Source organism: Ciona intestinalis, chromosome 9, assembly GCF_000224145.3.
Source record: "Ciona intestinalis chromosome 9, KH, whole genome shotgun sequence".
NCBI lineage: Eukaryota > Metazoa > Chordata > Ascidiacea > Phlebobranchia > Cionidae > Ciona > Ciona intestinalis.
Genome location: NC_020174.2, coordinates 4,457,329 through 4,476,220, shown reverse-complemented (window position 1 = coordinate 4,476,220; position 18,892 = coordinate 4,457,329). Strand labels below are relative to the sequence as shown.

General features: G+C 34.9%; 6 protein-coding genes across 8 annotated transcripts; 1 reads left to right on the top strand and 5 right to left on the bottom strand.

The window, feature by feature from the left end:
• Nucleotides 1–509: 509 nt before the first annotated feature.
• LOC100185236 (regulator of nonsense transcripts 3B-like) lies at nt 510–8,576 on the bottom strand. Of its 2 annotated transcripts, XM_009861424.3 has the most exons (13): nt 5,569–5,698; nt 5,326–5,455; nt 5,007–5,082; nt 4,037–4,570; nt 3,599–3,705; nt 3,046–3,152; nt 2,644–2,742; nt 2,213–2,379; nt 2,007–2,135; nt 1,811–1,933; nt 1,641–1,685; nt 996–1,160; nt 510–938 (listed from the first exon to the last, which is right to left on the bottom strand). In XM_009861424.3, the coding sequence occupies exons 4-13, from the start codon at nt 4,118–4,120 to the stop codon at nt 789–791; spliced, it is 1,176 nt and encodes a 391-aa protein (XP_009859726.1). In that variant the 5' UTR covers nt 4,121–4,570; nt 5,007–5,082; nt 5,326–5,455; nt 5,569–5,698; the 3' UTR covers nt 510–788. The 2 variants fall into 2 exon arrangements, 1 of the variants encoding a protein (XP_009859726.1); XR_717392.2 differs by lacking the exons at nt 510–938; nt 996–1,160; nt 1,641–1,685; ... (4 more) ...; nt 3,046–3,152; nt 3,599–3,705 and adding exons at nt 6,367–6,614; nt 6,761–6,975; nt 7,096–7,209; ... (1 more) ...; nt 7,621–7,780; nt 7,864–8,576 and having other exon boundaries at nt 4,216–4,570; nt 5,569–6,188.
• LOC100182869 (F-box only protein 9-like) lies at nt 8,509–10,936 on the top strand. Its single transcript, XM_002130618.5, has 2 exons — nt 8,509–9,536; nt 9,661–10,936. Exons 1-2 carry the CDS (start codon nt 8,821–8,823, stop codon nt 10,133–10,135), a joined length of 1,191 nt encoding a protein of 396 aa, XP_002130654.1. The 5' UTR covers nt 8,509–8,820; the 3' UTR covers nt 10,136–10,936.
• On the bottom strand, nt 10,244–14,106 carry LOC100180521 (3-keto-steroid reductase-like). Its single transcript, XM_002130814.5, has 8 exons — nt 13,139–14,106; nt 12,697–12,909; nt 12,464–12,556; nt 12,058–12,172; nt 11,749–11,873; nt 11,475–11,561; nt 11,104–11,197; nt 10,244–10,767 (listed from the first exon to the last, which is right to left on the bottom strand). Exons 1-8 carry the CDS (start codon nt 13,183–13,185, stop codon nt 10,537–10,539), a joined length of 1,005 nt encoding a protein of 334 aa, XP_002130850.1. The 5' UTR covers nt 13,186–14,106; the 3' UTR covers nt 10,244–10,536.
• On the bottom strand, nt 13,250–13,762 carry LOC113474533 (cytochrome c oxidase assembly protein COX16 homolog, mitochondrial-like). Its single transcript, XM_026835944.1, has one exon. The coding sequence runs from the start codon at nt 13,722–13,724 to the stop codon at nt 13,362–13,364; it is 363 nt and encodes a 120-aa protein (XP_026691745.1). The 5' UTR covers nt 13,725–13,762; the 3' UTR covers nt 13,250–13,361.
• Nucleotides 14,107–14,232: 126 nt separating the features above from the next.
• On the bottom strand, nt 14,233–16,287 carry LOC100178150 (60S ribosomal protein L28-like). 2 transcript variants are annotated; one of them, XM_002130757.5, is made up of 4 exons: nt 16,118–16,287; nt 15,634–15,767; nt 14,872–14,960; nt 14,233–14,433 (listed from the first exon to the last, which is right to left on the bottom strand). In XM_002130757.5, exons 2-4 carry the CDS (start codon nt 15,747–15,749, stop codon nt 14,261–14,263), a joined length of 378 nt encoding a protein of 125 aa, XP_002130793.1. In that variant the 5' UTR covers nt 15,750–15,767; nt 16,118–16,287; the 3' UTR covers nt 14,233–14,260. The 2 variants fall into 2 exon arrangements, with proteins under 2 accessions (XP_002130793.1, XP_002130777.1); XM_002130741.4 differs by having other exon boundaries at nt 16,069–16,151.
• Nucleotides 16,225–18,720, bottom strand: LOC100175839 (glucose-6-phosphate exchanger SLC37A4-like). The gene is made up of 5 exons (XM_002130861.5): nt 17,917–18,720; nt 17,384–17,798; nt 17,120–17,201; nt 16,812–17,060; nt 16,225–16,699 (listed from the first exon to the last, which is right to left on the bottom strand). Exons 1-5 carry the CDS (start codon nt 18,288–18,290, stop codon nt 16,500–16,502), a joined length of 1,320 nt encoding a protein of 439 aa, XP_002130897.1. The 5' UTR covers nt 18,291–18,720; the 3' UTR covers nt 16,225–16,499.
• Between the last annotated feature and the right edge of the window lie 172 nt (nt 18,721–18,892).

The window sequence follows — 18,892 nt, the reverse complement described above, 5'->3', positions numbered from 1 at the left end:
ATGACGCTAAAACGGCTGCACGTACGAAACACTCAAAGAAGTGAAAATACCCAACTAACAAAGAGGCAATCGAAGTAAGAATCAATCGAAGAAAACTTTAATCTGGTATATAGGGACGTGAGGTTTTACTTCTCGCTCTGTTCTCCTATCTTAAATTAAACGCGCTTCCGCATTAAGAACATACGATTGACAGTTGATGGTGCCGACTGCCAAATCCGAACTTAAAGAGAAGCAACTGACTTGCCACACAGCTACAGGATTATGCCATATGATTCTCTTAAGAGATTACTATAATTATACTGACGCTTTAGACCTGCATGTTTATGCGGTATATGTCGGTATCCATTTAGAAAAATAAATCACAAGTAATTTGATACAGTACCACGCGTCCGAAAACTGAACGAACGCATTTCTATTTTGTAATTAGAGAAACTGCTATAGAACGATGGATACACAGTAGACTGCAAAACCAGTACTAAAGCAATCAGAATTGACTGAAATTCAGAAACTACTTCGTAATATCTTTTAATGTTTATCATAACGATAAGACCGTCTGGTAACAGATTAACACAAACAATGCCAAAACCAAGTGAGTATGCTAACGATTACACATCCTGCATCAAACGCTGGAACAAAATTAGAGAAACTTTTCGATGAAATTCAATAGATTAAACTGATGGATGATTTTCACCAAGACGTCTTCTTCACCCCGTTGTTGTAGATGTACGCTCACAATCGCCTCCCACTATGACGTAACAATAGATAAACGGCCCTCCGCCAAAGCTACGTCACTTTTCGGTCTCGCTTTTTTTAGCGGCGCGATTTCGCTGCTCGCTGTACTTTTGTGGCCTTGATCCTCTACCGCTACCAGCGCTGGCTCTGTAACCACCACCTCGCCCTCCGGGCGAACTTGGCCGATATATCTCCAGGTCGGGTTTCTGCCGACAAGGTCACGTAAGAAAAGCTCAGACACGTAATGCCTATGCAAATGTTACCTTCGGTTTGAATTTTTCCTCAGGACGTTCAGTTTGATCACTTGCTTTGACTCTCTTCTTTTTCACATCTTCTTCTTTCCACTTTTTATGGTAAAACTCTTTTGTTGTTGGTCCTTTAGGTTTTGGTCCCTTTCCAAATTCTTTGCTTGGATTTATATCACCAGCCTGGTATTAGCGGCAAATTAAAACACCAAGCTTAGCATGATTATAGAAACAAGGAAAGCAGAAAACACAGTCTAACATAAGCAGCTCTGTTAACCTAAACTTTTCACTGTGGCAAAAGTGAAAGTATTTTAAACTGAACAAATTTATCGGTATAACCTCATTCAGATTCGGCCATTCAATCTCTGTCTCCTCACTCCACTGCTGTTCTAAATAAAGGTGCGAAAACAGTCCTGAAACGCTTGCACCTTTTGCCTGTGAAACATTAAACTGACTAATTGTTCTCGCTCGTTGTTTTACCTATGTTACACCTCAAAATCTGACACTTCACTGTCTGTAATAAATACTAGGTTCTAGAGTACTAGCGTACCTTTTCTTTGGACTTAAGCGCTGAAGTCTTTCTCTGTAACAAGTAAGAGTAGATCGTATTTTGATTAATACTAATACACAACAAACATACGATTTAACGGTTATGGTTCTTACTTTAGATTTGGTTATTTTATCATTTGGTCCATCTTTTTGAAGAATCTATAAAATATGAAAATGTTTCGTCAATTTTTTTCTAAAACCAAACATTAAATTATAAAAAGGGTAACAAAATACAATTAAACAACTACTCAGTTTACACCAATACGAAAACACAAGTTTCAAACCTTTAACTTCTCTCCTGTATCTTCATGGTTTCTACTTGAAGATTGGGCATCTGGGTCATTCTGTGTCGGAGGATCCGGTCTCGTCTCACCCAATGTTTTTTTCCCATTTTCTTTAAGATTTGCCTAAAAATGCAATAACATCTGTATTTAGTTGACTACAAAACCAAATGCTTTTCATTGGAATATTTTTTTGTACCTCCTTCTTCCGCTTAATCTTTTCCGCTTCAATCTTCTTCTTCTTTTCCACATCTCTCCTTTTTTTTCTCTCCTCCTCTTTTTTCTTTCTTCTCTCTAGATCAGCTTTCCGACGTTCATCTCGAACTTTCTAAAAAAATTGATTAATTTATAGACTCCTAACTGACAATTAAAAAAACGTAATAAGCCCAAAGATTGTTACCATACCTTTCTTTCATCTCTTTTCTGTTTAATAAAAGCAGTAAGAGGAGTTTCAACCATTTTGTGATTCTTTTTCTCCCGTAGCTCCAACTCATCAAGATACTTCTCGACATCCAGGATTTCTTTTTCCTCTTCTTCATCCAGTGTTTCCAGAAACTTCTGGTAATCAGGGTCTGAAAAAATAAACATTTTATGTGGAGTGTATTTTGTTGGCAGGAATACTAAAGTGTCCTTTAAGAACTACTTGGGTGTCACTTATTTATACACTTTGGGTTTTATTTTATTCTATATGGGTGAGGTCCTACGCTACACACCTACAGCAAGGAACAGAGGCAGTGGCATGTCAAATGTTTCTGACTTTATTATGGTCTGTTGCCGTAACACTGCATTGTGTGTAGTTCAAATACCACAAATTAAACATTAACAAGTAACCTTACCCTGTTCTATAGTGTCTACTTTCAGATCTTCTTTTTTACGATTTTTTCTGGGAATTTTTTGGAAAGGTGCGAACTCAACCACACACGGATGTTTTGTACCTAGGCATATTTATTTGTTTACGATCTTGGCATCAAAAATACAATGTTTTTACAAGGAATAATATTAACAATATATAAAAAAAAATATAAAAAAACAGTGCTTTTGTGAGTTTTTTATCAAAAGATATTTCTGATACATGAATCTTATTTTTTGTACAAAATCTGTTACCAAAACGTGTATTCTGTTACCTATTTCTACATGTTGAAAAACCAAAATAGGTTGTAGTTTTTCTTGTTAGGAAAAGTATTAATAGCACAACACATAACTGTTAATAAACCTGATCATTAGTTCAAAAGACATACCATTTTTAAACTCAAACTCATGGCCATCAAACCGATCTCTAAATTTAAAAATGTCATCAGTGTTTATAAAGTTGATGTAGGCTCGGCAGAAATTGTTCGGAACCAACCTGCAAGTTGAAATTCCTATTTTTAATAATCCTACTCATTCAGCGGAGAAATCAGACCTAGATTGGGAAATCAGACCTAGATTACTTTGATATGTCTAAAAGGACAAAAACAGAAGAAATATTATATCTGCTTCCAGTCATAGTACTTAAAACAAGAGAATGCAAAGTTATAACAAACTGAAACCTAAAAAATGCAGTTGGAAATAGCTTATTACTAACACGTATCAAATCAACAGAGCTCATTCTTTGTACAAACCAAGCATAAGTAGCACAGGCAACTAATGATACTAGGCATGCATGTTGCAATTAATAAGTTTAAAATATGACTAATTTGCAAAATCAATTGCATTTTATAAAGTTTCATAAATTTATAAAAAAAAAGGTAAGTAGATATTTATATTATATATATATATACTTAATTATATCTATATGAATTATTTACTTACGTTCGGTCACCAGAAACAAAGCGAAAGTAATCATGCGGAGGTAAAGTCCCGATCAATTCTTTAAATTGTTCCTCAGTTAAACCAGGTGGCAGACGTCGCATTACAACCTATTGGTATAAAATTATATGAAAATAACATCCAACATGGAAGTCAAAAACAGGGGCAATTTGTTGGACAGTCTAGTTTATTGTACCCTTTATAAAACAGAGCTTACAGGTTATAGTTACATACCCAGACTTTGATTTCCAATTATGTATCACACAATAGTGTTATTTGTCTGTACCCACAGACCACAAAGATATAATAGAGAGCAACGTATATGGGCACATTTTTATCTTATTCTTGTGTAGAATATCACAAAACCAAAAATCTTATGAGCTTAATACTGGATATTACCAATATTTGAAACATATAATAAACATATATTTAACTGAATACCTTAGTTTGAATAAGAGTTTTCTCTCTTCTCTTTGATTTTTTCTCTTCCTTTAAGTCTTCGGTGTCTTCTGGTGCTTTCGACATGATGAACGCTCAAGCAGCAGAGTCCAAAATTATTTCAGCCACTCTGCATTCACATTACACTAAAATATTCCTAAACCCAGCCCCATTTGGGCAGATCTAAGCGGAAAAATTAAGAATTAGAATCAAAGTAAACCCTTGTAGATAGCAACATGACGTTTCAATAACACCTTTTTTACTCCTGGCACCATACAGGTAGATTCTTACAGAGAAAAAGGTTCAAATTCAAGTAAAACAATAATGAGTTCATGTTTTTAAATGCAGAATTAGTTATTGGCACTAAACAGACATATTCCTTTTCAATACAATCTGAAGCATGTCTGACAGCTTTCTTTGCAATCAAAGAGAAGAAAATCCTTCATTAACAAATGTGAAGAGATATCACATTTCTGCATCAAATTGAATTTATTCCATGGACAACCAGTGATAAACTATGACGAAGGACTGCCCAACCTATTAAAACATAACTCAAGTTTATTGTTAAATCATATATAAGATTCAACTAGATTTAGATTAAAGTAGAAAATTTTTTTGGGCTAACTTTTTCACTGAGTCATATTTTACTGCTAATTTAATTGGGGCATTTTATATAGCTTCTTTAATTAATTTAACGAATAGTGGGATAAATTAATGTGTTCGGCCATCAGTTGGAAACTAACAGTTGGGGTTTGCAGATCACAAAAGTTTAAAAATCCTGTGTTAGCTTGTTAAAATAGTCAGTGTAATAAATTGTCCACACTTTTTTATTACCTTTTCTAAAAAAATCTGACTTAACAGCTGTTTTCACCCAATTAAAAAAAAACTTTTATTAGGAAGATTATTGCACAATTTTTAAATGAAAGATTAAAGGTTTAATCTGAATAACGCCAATACACCATTCAATACATACAAGAGCCAGCAGAATCCTAGAACGTTCATATTCACTAAGATCAGAGAGCAGTGATGATTTTAAGACAGATCTAAACCTTTATCGAAATAAATGGTGTAAATGAAGTTAAACCATTGATTTAACTGATTATTACATTACTGTTAAAGTGGGTTACACAACGCTATAAACTTTACAGCTTTAATTTGCAATATGAATAAACACAAAGGCATAGATTAAAAAAAAGTTATACAAGTTTCATGAAAACATCTCAAAATTAATTCATTTTAACGTTATTGCCAAAAAAGTTAGGGAGCAAATACTGCAACACAATTTCGCTTACTTAAATGTGCACTGTATTCGTTATGCTTGCAGGGAACAACAACAATATTTGGTGAATCCTCTCGTTCTTTTGCAACTATAAACGGTAACTTTACTTCTTTACAGTGAAATGCAACAGCTTGCTGCCAGCCCTGGATTTAAAATAAAATGTTTACAACTTTAAATGACGATATGCCTTACATTATTTGTATTGAATACATAATGTAAATCATTAACTGATGGCACGAAAACAACTTCAAAATACCTTTGTCAACAGTAAATCGTCGCGAACAGTATCCAATAATTGTGCCATGCAGTTTTTTAAACTTCTTCGCAAAAATCAACTTTCATGTTTTTGACAAAACATTTTCGATAAGCTTGACTGAGCAATCGCTCATAGAGATCATTTATTACTTGGCAAATGCAACCGATCGGGTAGATACTATTGGGGGTGCAGCACTTAATCGCTACAATACTAACGCACAAAGAGTTATTGATATGCCAAATATACTGTACCTAACGCTAATATTGTGGTAGTACAATATAGTTGGTATCTCCTACTATATTTTTAATTTAAAAATAACTATGTTATGATTTTTCAGCACAGCAGCGACTAAACATTGTTCTTTCGGCGGCAGGTCGCATTTAAATCCGTCCATAAAACTGAACCCACTTAATACAATGTTATTAGTATTTCCTATTTTATCAAATCCCTTCATCTTGAGCAATGAGACTACGTCTTTAGTGTCTGTGTAGCAAATAGAGTTGCGATGTAACCGACGATTTCGTAACGCCAACTTCATTTCTCCGTTAAAGTCACATTCAACTAGGAAGACTCGTCCAATGTTGACACAAAACGATTTTTCAGAACTCAAGGGAAATTTTCTATACACAAATTTTTAGTCGTATAAGAGGTAATATTGTTGGTAAGATTGCAGTATGAAAGAATAGGTACCAAGAACCAAGTGAATGAACCATGATACTGACACATAACACAACTATACACACCACAACTTTAAATGTATAAAAAAGAAATATTAAATTATAAAAGAAAATGTAATACCTGGTAAGAGTATAATCAATTATACTCCATTCTAAGACATCACCTTGGCAAGAGCAGAAAAGACTTGTGTTATTAATTAATATATTTTGTGATTTCTCAGTTTTATTTGGGTGGAGATCATGAAGCTTGGCCAAGCAGTTATCTGAATCTGACTTCCATATCCTAATATCTATTTCTCCCATTGTAACAGCCATTATTTCACCATGCATAAAATCTTTGTTGTAGAATGTTGTTGTAAAGAGTAAAACCTAAAACGACAAGCTTTCAAATGACCGTAATAAGATTATTTAAAAGTTACCCCCGTAATAAGATTATTTAAAATGTTGGCATTGACACAAAGCAGTGTACTAAATTTAAAGCATAATATAGATATTGGTGAAGAAACACTGTTAACCTTTTTCACCCAACAATCATGTCCATGAAACACATGAAGTGTTTCACATGTAGAAATCTTCCACAGCCTTGCTGTTTGGTCTGTAGATCCACTTAGAAGTAAATCATGTGCTTCATTTAATGCCAAACTGAACACAGCACCTGTGTGGCCTCTATAACTTTTACAATGCCCTCCATTCTCAATGTTCCAGCAGGATATAATACATGTAAAAGAACCTAGTTTGAGTAGTTTTGATTAACATTTACACTGTAAAAAACTAAATTTCTTATCAATAAGAGAATTTATTGGTATTTAGGGGAAAATCCATACAGTACAAATTAAATGAATAAGCGTACCTACATACAGGAGAGATGTGGCCAATACAATGTCAGAACATGGTTCTACAGTAAAAGTTTTGAATAAACTTCCAGAATTAATATTCCAGATGCATATCTGTCCATCTCCAGATCCTGTTACATATTAAATTCATAACTATATTCCATTTAAGCTAGATCATATGGTAGTAGTTACCGGAATATAATTTGTCGTTTCCATCATACTGTAAGCAATAAACTCTTTGTTTGTGACCACATAACTCAAGTGTGTCATGAAACTGATGAGATTTTAGTTTGTGAAAACATTTGGAACCATGGACAAATTTTTCCCTCCAGAATTTTCCACTGTTTACTCCAACATCTGTCTGTAATAGAAAAATATGGGAAAACTTAACAATTTATTTATTTGTTTGTTTATCTACACATACAAAAATAGTGGACACAGCCTAATAAAGCTGACATTTCTAAATGCAGAAGCAAAAAATATAATTATTGTAAAATATAAACCGGTTGGGTTGGTGATAAGGACTTAAAAACACCACTGACTTTTAAAACTTTACATCCAATGTCAATGCATGATTTTTTCCACAAATCACAAGACCGAGTTATATCTTCATTCCACGATCTTTGAACTTGGCAGCAGTTGAGCATTGAGGTTGGATCTAGGTAACTTAATATCTCATTCACTACTTCAGTTGGTAAAAGTCTGGATTTTTAATATATCATATTATAATGCCACATATGTCGTTATAGTTCAGGTAAATTCCACTCACCAGACATGTTCGTTACCTGGTAAAATTCCGCACCAATAAACCATCCATTTCCGTTATCAAGTAAGTCAACTCCTTTACTTCACATAGTTTTAGAAAGAGCTTGGCCACATCAAGTCTTTGAGAAAGTGATAATTTAATAAATCTATCCTTAAAGCTGTCTTTCCAAATTGAGAAAGCTTCCCGTTCCATAATGTTAAAAAGGTAAACAAAGTTGCGGGGAAATCCCGTAACGATAAATATATTCCCCTAATTCGAGACATTAATTTTAAAATTAAAAAATTAAAAACAAACTTTTGCATAAAGATTACCAACACGAATATGTGAAAAAATGCAAAATTAATTGGGTCTGGTAAAACGCAAATCCTGTCGTTTTGTACGTTTCTGTTGATTTGGGGATTCCTGTAACAATTTAACGTCGCGTCAACAACAAAATTGGTCGTATGACACCAAAAACACCAGTGGCTTGGTAAAGTTATTAATTGTTTTTCGTGTGTCGTGGTACGTCAAACGTCAAAATGAGATAATCGTGACGTTTCGTGATTACTATTGCGACAGCAAATGCAATTGTAGGCAGTGGTGCGTTTCTGTGCGGTCGTTCACGTAAGTAGTTCGATGCATTATATGTGTCAGTTGAATCATCTAATTCTAAATATATAGAATTTTCTGTCTATTAGTAATCTAAGTCATAACACTGCGGTAACGGAGTCATACTAATGTTTTGTAGATTTATCTTAATTGTTTAGATTGAGTTCGTTAAAGTGTTATGCAAATTCTCTGCAACATTCAGATTCAAGTACCGATGGCCCAGTGCAACGATTGTTTTAAAGTTTTACTACGATTCTCTGACCGTGATTTGAAGATTTAGGTATTAAAATACACAAAGAAGGCTTTAGAATTCTGATCTGACCCAACAAAACAAATCAAAGGCTACAAAGTTCAGAACGAAATAAATTAAAGATTAAGACACATAGAGATGATGGAAGACAACAATGGTGAAGAGGAGGTGAACCATGAACAGGTTCTAGAGAATTTTCGTCAGGAATGGCAAACAGAAGTACAACGCAAGCAAGAAAATCAAACGGAAGTGGCCGGGACTTCATCGGAGAAACATGAAAAAGCAGAGAAGCTTTTTCTGCAAGGAATTGAAAAAGAAAGGGAAGGAAGAATGCTGGAAGCAATCAAGTTTTACCGAAATGCGTTGCAACTTGATCCTGATGTGGAAGGTAGGCTGACGTACACAGCACCAGAGGGATGCTCACTGTCATCTTCAACAGAGGAAGAAAACTGTGGGAGCGAATTTTGTGATTTGCTACAAAGGTTCAGCAGTATGTCATGTTCCAGTCAAGAACACAATACTTTCCTAACCCAGCTGCCTTCGGAAATCATCAACAAGATATTTCGTTATGTTGTCTCATCACACTTGGACATGAAGTCCTTAGAAGCTCTTTCAGAGACCTGCCGGAAGTTTTATATCTACGCTAGAGATGAGACCATATGGAGATCTGCATGTGAAAAAGTGTGGACTACTCACTCAAAGAAGGGCTACTCCTCATGGAGAAATATGTTTATTGAAAAACCTCACGTTCGTTGGGATGGGATCTACATAAGCAAGGTTACATATTATCGTGAAGGAGACCCATCTGTGCTCTATGCATTTTATGAACCTATCCAAGTTGTTGAATATTACAGGTAAAAAAGTCTATATAATAAAGTTATTGGAATTTGATCTATGTTATGTGCGTTATAATATGGTCATATATTTGATGCAGCCACTGAAGTATATATTACAGATTAAAATTCATATATATCTCAGGTACATACGATTTTTTCACAATGGTAAAATGATCGTTTTTACCACCCCAGACCCACCATCTCAAGTAATTCATAAATTAACTCTGGAAAATCAACACCAACTTAAATACCGTGTTGGATATTACAAGACCCACATCAATCATGTGGAGAAACAAGAGCTTGCGAAAGTGACTGCCATGGTCAAGAATGTAGAATCTGAAACCTTGCCAAGGAGCAACTCAGGCGGCAGCAGGAGTCGTACAGACCGACATCTAAAAAAGTTCATAGTGTCGGACATCGAATACCACCTGGCTCTTGACCTCACTTCAACAGGCAAGAAGAGGTCAAACAAGCTGACATGGCAACACTATTCATGCTGCAGCACTTTCGGAGATGGCAGAAGCACTATGTGCGAGATGAGCCTTCGGGAACAATTCCCCCCATTTTACTTCAGTCCTGTTGTATCCTACATGCTTACATCATCAACTAGTGTGTGAGGAGTGACATTTTTTTTATCATCAGTAAAGTTCTGGTGGAACAAATGAAACAAGTAACATTTGTGTAAATAATTTTAATTTTTTTTAATATCTTGAATTTTATTTGTATTCGGTGAGTAAAATTTGTCACTTATTTTATATTAATCATACAAAACCAATATAACAGTGATGTGTTATGCTTATGCACAGTACATGACACATACACCAATTTCTACACATCTATTGCATTATCAGCCTATATGATTTGGCATGTACGTTGTCATATGATTTGACTGACACAAAAAATTAATAGTTTCCTGTCATGCAGAAATGACACGAACTTTTAATATGAATTATGACACTGCAGCACAATAAATATTAACAAGAATAGAATGTAATAATCTGGGTAGTCATAAGTGCTGCTATGAGCAAACACGTTTGGAAACTTTTTTAACTTGATCATAAATAAGTTCCGACTCAAAACGGGATGGTGCCAGTGTTTCTGTGTGAATGTAATTTGTGTTAAATACATTGGTGTAACTGCAGTAGCGGCACCGGTCCTCTAACTTTTCTGGGTCTTGTTGGAACAGCCACACCATTGAATGACAAGCATTGTATGGGTAGATGGTAAAATTCGGCAAAAACAGCCGTAACTGTAAATAAAAATAATATATCATTCATTGCGACTTCTTATGCATTTTTAACCTGGTGGAATTATGCAAATGTGTCTGTAAACTTAAATACTTTTTTGTATTTCCAAGGTAACGCTGTTAAGTTATATTGATAGCTTCTGTTGTTTCGTATAAACATTTTGTTCATGTATGCTGCATGTTGTACAAAGAAATATACTTAAGAGTCAGAAACAAATATATTCCGATTTCAAGCTTAAAGGGGAATACCAAAAAAAAAATGAAAATTTGTATATGGATAGAGATGCTTAAATGTGATCAAAAGGTACTACCTACCATAGTTTTAAAACTTTAACTTACCATCCACATGAAAGGTATAAGAAAATACCACAACCACTCTGCTACAACTCCTTTAGTGATATTTGTTTTGACAGTGCCAGGATCAGATACATGACTGCAAAAACATTTGATGTTCATATTAACTGGGTGAAACAGACTAATAATTGGATATGCGTTTTTATCATTTTTTTACAAAGTAGGTGAAAGATTTCAAACTATTAGCTGTTAGAAAATAAACCTTAAATGCTATGTATTGGATAACCAAATACACTTCGTCAACACCTAGTTGACAACTTGTCTGTATATAGCATTAGATATAGTAATGACTTGTGTGAGGTCTTAAAGTGTATTGTCAATAACTGCCAGTATTTATTTAGTTGTAAATGTTTTACCTGTAGATTCCCAATGAGTTAAGCCTCTTGTTCATTTCAATGCTTACACCTTCCATGGCATATTTGGAACTACTGTAAGGTTGAGACCTAAATAATGTTAAAAGAAATAAACACAACAACAACTAAAAGCCAATTAAAATTGAATGTATAAGATGAGATTGCAAGAATTTTCAAAAGATTTGTTTTACTTTTTTATTCTTTTACACACTCTTACTAACAGATATATTTAATATAATGTTTTTTTAATACAAACCAGAGTAGTAAAAATGCCTACCCCTGTTGACATGTGACATCGTTAAGTTTAAACGATTTTTTTGATGCATTCGATGATGTAGTCCATATGACTTGACCATGGTGGTCCTCACTTTGACTGGTTAACACCGGAATTAACTCATTCACCTGGAGATTTGGGGCAAAATAAATTCGTTTGGTGTAATTCTAAAGGCATTTTCCTTTTTATTGCAAAGAAAACATGACTTCCCTATTTCAAACACCTTGTTCCCGTTTATAAGTTACTAAGTTTGCATAGTAAAATGTTAGAAGCACCATTCTAATGCAAGTAGTTAATGCTACTTCAAAGTACCAGAACAAAATGACCAAGAACATTAGTAGCAAATATAGATTTAACTCCTTCCTTTGTTGTTTCATCAGTTGTCGTAAACATTCCTAACCCAGTCTTGAACATTTGAAGAACATCCCTTTGAAAACAACATCTCTTAAACAGTGTGCATGGTTACCACTGTCTTCAGATCATCTTCTATGCTGAGCAGTGAGCACCCAAATTTTATTGAGATAAATGACTTAACATTTTAATTTTTTCGAAACAATCTTTAAATTTAAATAAAAACTGCCACACAATCCCGTTAATTATTAACAATTCGGAATACCAATTCTTACTCCCATTAAAGTTAGGTTTGTGTTAAAATGTTACAGATTATATTTCAAAACCTAGTATAAACTGTAAAGTTATGAACTATTTCACAAATTACTTGGAAAACATGGTATTCAAAGCATAGCGAACATGGAACTTCGATACAGGTAAGATGCCAGCATTCAGGTATACATAGTCAAGCCTGGTGTAACTGTACAAAAGGAATTAAATTTGATTAAAATCGAAAACTAACTTTTATACAATAAAAAGAGGAAACCTATTATACAATGTCAAGTTAAATTTCTTATGTTAAATGAAAATTGGACCCAAATTCGCTTTGTAATTTCTTACAGATGTCTTATTTGCTCTGCTGCACATTTCACAGATTGGACGTTGCTCACATCCATTTTAACAAGATCAACCGTCACTCCCTTGTGTCGAAACTCCAACTCATCTTTCACAACATTTCCTTTTGTCATGTTTCGGCAAGCAATGCAGATATGAAGCTGATAAATTCGCTTGAACTCCATTGACAATCTTTTAACGAATGCAAGACCGATGCCACTGCAAAAAGTTTCATTGTTACCTGAAGTAAAAATAACTACAAATAGTGTTTAATGACAAATTACAAACTTAAGACTATACATCAAAGTGGATGTTTGTATATGTTTTACCAAAGGTCTAACATTACTGTTCCCGTAATGGGGGTAAAAATTTCACATTTAATTTGATTATTGGAACATATAAACACATTTAATTTAAAGAAGTAATAGGTAGGTATGTCAAGGATTACCTTGTGGCTCCCGTCACAAGAATGAACTTTTCTGGTTTTGTTTCCATTTTTTAAAAGTTTTTTGACCAACAACCACATATACATTTACAAAATGTTTAACAGTGTATGATTCTGTAAAGATGATGAAAATGGTAGCATATACAAACGTATTGTTGGAACATAGTAATATTAAAAGAAATAAATTGCCGAGCACAGTGGCAAATAAAACGTGAAAGTGTTTGTTTTAGACAGTAGCATTTTGGGACTCCAAAATCTTTCTTCGTTGCTCCTCTTGCATTTCTTTTGAGTTTTCGTCCGGCCGGGGCCCTCTAATATTGAACCAATTATCCAAATCTTTGTTTTTCATCTCCTCGTATTCATCCTCGACGGATTTTACCTGCCGTCGTTTTAGCCCGAACTTTTTCGCCTCTTCTTCAAATTCCATATTCCGACCGCGTCTGTGAACATCATAGCGAACTTGAGCGAACTCTCGAAGTCCTACCCACCCCAAAAACATAAAACTTAAAAATGCACTACCGTATCTAACATGCTCATTCTTTAAAAATCGTGAAAACGCCTCAAACCCTTTTCCCATGGGCGCCGCCATCTTGGATTTTTCTCGATTGTTAATGGGCACGAAGGTCGAACAGCTGTTCTTGGTGGACACGTCAGTGTTCTTTTCGCGATTGCTATTGGACACAAGGGTCGAACAACTGTTTTTCACACGTTAATGTCCTTATACCTCCGTTTTTGTCGAATAAGTCTTAATGGCGATACATAAGTTCCATCTCTTCGGGGTCTAATCAGGAGTGGCTGTTTACATCGACACAAAGTATTTAAATGGCCGCTAAACTTGACGGTATAGGTTTTATACGCGAATAACAAATTATTTTATAATGATACGTGCTCCTTCATTAGATCTTTACAACCTTGCCGAACAATACTACCCGTTTCTCATCCAAAACAAAGGTTACGAACGATAAACCAACAGGATGGCCACGACAAATATCTCAACTAGTTCTGCATAATGTACATAGTGAAATTAATCTATATTGAAATGTCATAACCTGTGTCCTGTACCTGTATGTAAATATCTGGTAAAATATGAATGCAGATTCAAACAAACTTATATGTATTGATGGTTTATTTTGCTGCCTTTTGGCTCTTCATGATAGCACAGGCACGACGAATGGCAGCCATACGTAGATCCTTTCTGTAACTGTTCTTACGGATTGTTCTCTTGATGGTACGAATGGTTCTACGCCCGCCCTTGGTTAATGTTGTGCGGTTCTCAGATTGGCCTGGCTTGTTGACCACTGAAAAAACAATAAAAACATCCGTACTATATTTTGTTACGCAAATAAATATCTTAAATACTGAAAAAATGGCTATAGCAAAAGCAAGTGGGTTTTTACATTTCCAACATTAAATTAATAAAGAAACCTATTAATCCTGTTTTGCCAGGCAATGCCAGTGGATATAACACTGGAGATGCCACGTAGCTTATTGGGCAAATATACTTCAATAATTGTTATGTATGAGTCAGTATGACTAACGATTTAGACAACACATACAGAACTACTAGGTTGTAACATTGGCCATTAAGTGTCTTGCCAAATGATACATACAACAGTGGTAGCTAAGCTTTATCACAATGTTAATGCCTTTACATTTACTTCAGATAACCAGAGTACATTATTTCAACCTTAAACATACAAACTACGTAAAATAAAAACACCACAATACAAACATACTCTTTGGCTTCTTGGTAACCAAAACAACCCCCTTTCCATTTGGATCGGCTTCAACTCCAACAGTTTTCTTGTGGATTAAACCATTGTATCTAAACACAAATTTCACAGCATAAACAATTATTATACAGTAACTCAGGAAGATATTATGGGTGTCTGGCAACAGATTAAATACACGTAATTAATATCACATACAAATACACAATATCGCAACTAGATAACTGGGCTAAGTTTTGCATGGATCAGTGGTGGTGGTGTCTATTCTTACAAAAAGGACCATCAGTGTTAATATACAGATTGTACAATAGGAGCAATATTAGGGGGAAAATGTTGTAGTTAGTCATATTATCTCTTCAGTGTGGGCCGTTGTATGAGGGAATTTAAGAAAATGTTGACAATATATACAGAACTCTTAAACAGTTAAGAACTATACGAATAGTTAAATACAAAACAAATTTTATTGAGAAAACACTTTTAACAGTAATATCTTTGCGCCTTCGCTGCAGATAAATAACATTAGCTAATCAAAGATATTACAAGAAACGACAACCGTGCACTTTGAAATTGCTTCTATAACACAATGGGTGCGTTTTGACACTGCCAATTCAGTGGACGATGTAAAACTACCTAATACGACTTTGAGCATTTAAAACATCCTTAAATGCAAAATGTACTGCTAAGATTAAAAAAATTGTTTTTTTTGCGGGAAAATAGTTTTTTTACAATCTACACAGTACACACGCCCATTAATAAATCTCTGTGTACCTGAAACTGTTCTTATTCCTCAGGTTGTTTTGTTCCTTGGTGAACTGCATATCATTTCGTTTGATCAGATGACAGGAATTATTCCTGATAATCATCCATTGCAGATGCGCCGACATTGTGAAGCAGAATTTGTACTGAAGACAAAATACGTTTCGTTAAAATTCGAAGCATTGATAATGCATATCATTCTTCATAATCTGAGCTTTCAACACATATTAACTTGAAACTATCAAAACTTGACACAAGTTCTCGGGATTTGGTTTGCTACGCCGTACATAATGCTATAAGCGTTTACTAAAAAGCTTCGTAATAAAATTTTAGCGCCGTAACAGCTATATTGATTTCCCTTATTTATCCTAAAAGTTTAGCTTGCATCAATGCTGTATAAATCCTGTTTTTAGGCAATATCTACCGTTAAATTTACAACATGCTTACCGAAAAATCCGTGCTGGCAAAAAGAAAAATTACCTCAAAGCAGACTCACCCGTCAATTTCATGAGCGGTAATTTTATCGTCCCCGGTTAAATGTAAGTTTTTTATCTAGACTTTGTTTACTTTTTCGCAGGTTTAAACACGATAAATGGGCATGTATAGTTTATCAACACGGCTTATTTTTATTTTAAATATAGGCGTTCCATCATCGTGTACAAGAGTCTCACAGTTCAAGTGCTATCTGAAGATGTAACAGTGTAAACAGTTTTTAAGGCTGCATACATTTAATTACATTTACGAGGTTCAGTCTTAGTAACAGAAAATTAAAACTAGAATAAATAAATATTCAATTGCACATTAAAACCATATACGTATACACAGGCAATGTGAAAACACAACTAAGCTCAAAACACAGTAAATCATTTAAAATTTTGCTAGTCTTCTTTGATCTGGTCGCCAATACGACAACTTGATCGTTGGGCGAAAACAAACAAAAGAAACGAAATAATAATGGAAAGTTCACAGAGTTGTAGGGCGCCATTCCAGGATAAGTATTCCATGACCGCAGAGAATGGTAAACCTGCCAATGTAAGTCCAACGTTCCCCAAGAGAGCACAAAAAGCATGTGTGGTGCCTGTGAATAGATTTTTATACAAAAAGTTTTGAAATTATTCTATATAAAGTAATGTGATGAACAGCTTCGTTATAAATGATGCCTAACTTTATAACGACAAAAACATGCATACCTGCAATGTCATCTGCAGAATTTTCCAAAGCCAGTACTCCAACAAGGCTGATGATACCATACATACAAAATCCTAGGACAAATCCAAGTCCATTGACAAAGGTTTGTTGGCTGGGCAAGTCTGTCACAATTACACGCAATGCATACATAGATAAGAACAGAAGTGGGAATAGCACAAAGAGGACAAAGTGCCTTGGTTGCCCAATTTGCTTAATTCCTATCTTTGCAACAGCTACGTCACTTAAGTAACCTGAAAAGTAGTATAACAAAATAAGAAAAACTCCAAAATTTTAAATCCTGTATACAAACCTGAAGCTATGCTTCCAATAACACCACCCAACTCTAAAGTTCCCAAAAAGGCACCTGTCAGGAACTGGTCTCCTTGTTTTTCCTGTAAAAAATATAACAGTTGATACACTTAGAGTATTTTAAAAAATGCATAATTACCAAGAATTTAAGGCTGAAAGTGTCAACACACACAAGTAGCTATCAGCATGATCTTGTTAATGATAACTGCAGTTGAAAAACGGGTTTCTAAACTAGTTTTATTAAGAAAACCCAGTCTTAACATACCTGTATCAAATACAAAGAGCCCCAATCACACACGACTCCTTTGATTATTAGACTCACAAGAAACCCACCACAGACCACATAAGTGTAAGGACTAGATAAAATTCTTGACCAAGTGGAATGTTTTGATTTGGTCATTGTAGACTCTTTATTCTTCTTTTGATCTTCTGCTATCTTCTTCTCACCTGTTAGCATTTCCAAAGTCAGACCAACATCTTCTGGTCTGTCTTTAAGTACAAAGAGTGATCCAAATGAGACACAGATGGAAGCACCCCCAAAAAATAGCATGACAGGTCTCCAAGACCCACTTGACCATGCAATGAATACTGAGCAAGCAATTGGCCCCAAACTTGCTGGAACATTCATAGATGTGCTCAATGAACTCCAAAGTGTTCCAAATACAGCTGGAGAAAACCACCTGAGATTACAGTGATCACAATTTTGTATTGTTTAATGTTCCTCTTGATTTAGTTAATAAAAAGTAGCAAGTACAAAATCCAAATTCAGCAAACAAATGGCCAATGTATGCTACTCACTTTTTCAGCATTATGGCACATGATGGCCATCCAGGTCCCTGAACCAATCCATTGAAAAACCACAAAACACTGAAGTACCCAGGTGGTGAAACACTGAACAAAATGTTGGATGCACCGCATAGACAAAGACCAGCACAAAACAGTTTAGTAGCACTAAACCGATCAACCAGCATGCCACTTACAAACTTTCCAATGCCATAGGCCACAGCTTGGGCACTGAGAATTGTACCCACATCGCCAGAGTTTAGACCATCGGTCTCAACAATGTTAGGAATTACAAATGAGAAGGACTTTCGGTTGAAAATATAAAACATGTAGCCTACATACAGACATATGAAAATGCTACACTGGTGCCATGAGTTTATACCCAACATTTTGTAAGTGGCTGTTACAAAAAGAATGTTAGAAGGTCCTTACTTTGTATATAAAGTCATAAACCAATATAAAACCTACTAAATGTGACTTGGAAAAACAAATCTATAATCTTAAAAGATTATAGTAAGGAGCCTTCCATTCAACCTAGCACACAAATGTATCTAGTGGTAAATACTTTAAAAGCATAACAATTATGACAAAATGTGACCGTACATGACCAGATATTTATCAAGCACTTGATTGAATGAATAAATGAATAATTGACGTTTAGCAGGCTCAACAACACAAATAAAACTAACGCCCAAGGCTATTGTGAAGCGAAAGCGCTAAAACAATCGTTTGGGCGTTAAACATTGACGTAACACTTCCCCTTTCTACCGTACCTTTGCATTACAGACCAGAGTACCAGAGCCAACTGTGGCTGTTAAAGCTTTTATCACGTAGGGGTTTTCCCAGGGTCGATTTTAATGAACAAAGTATTGCCTGTTTATAACATTTTACCACTTAAAGATTTAAAGCTGCCTAGGCCGTTGTGTTGTGGTAAATATTTACAGGTCAAGTCAGTGTCTAAACTAAAGGTGATCACAACAAACAAGACCTT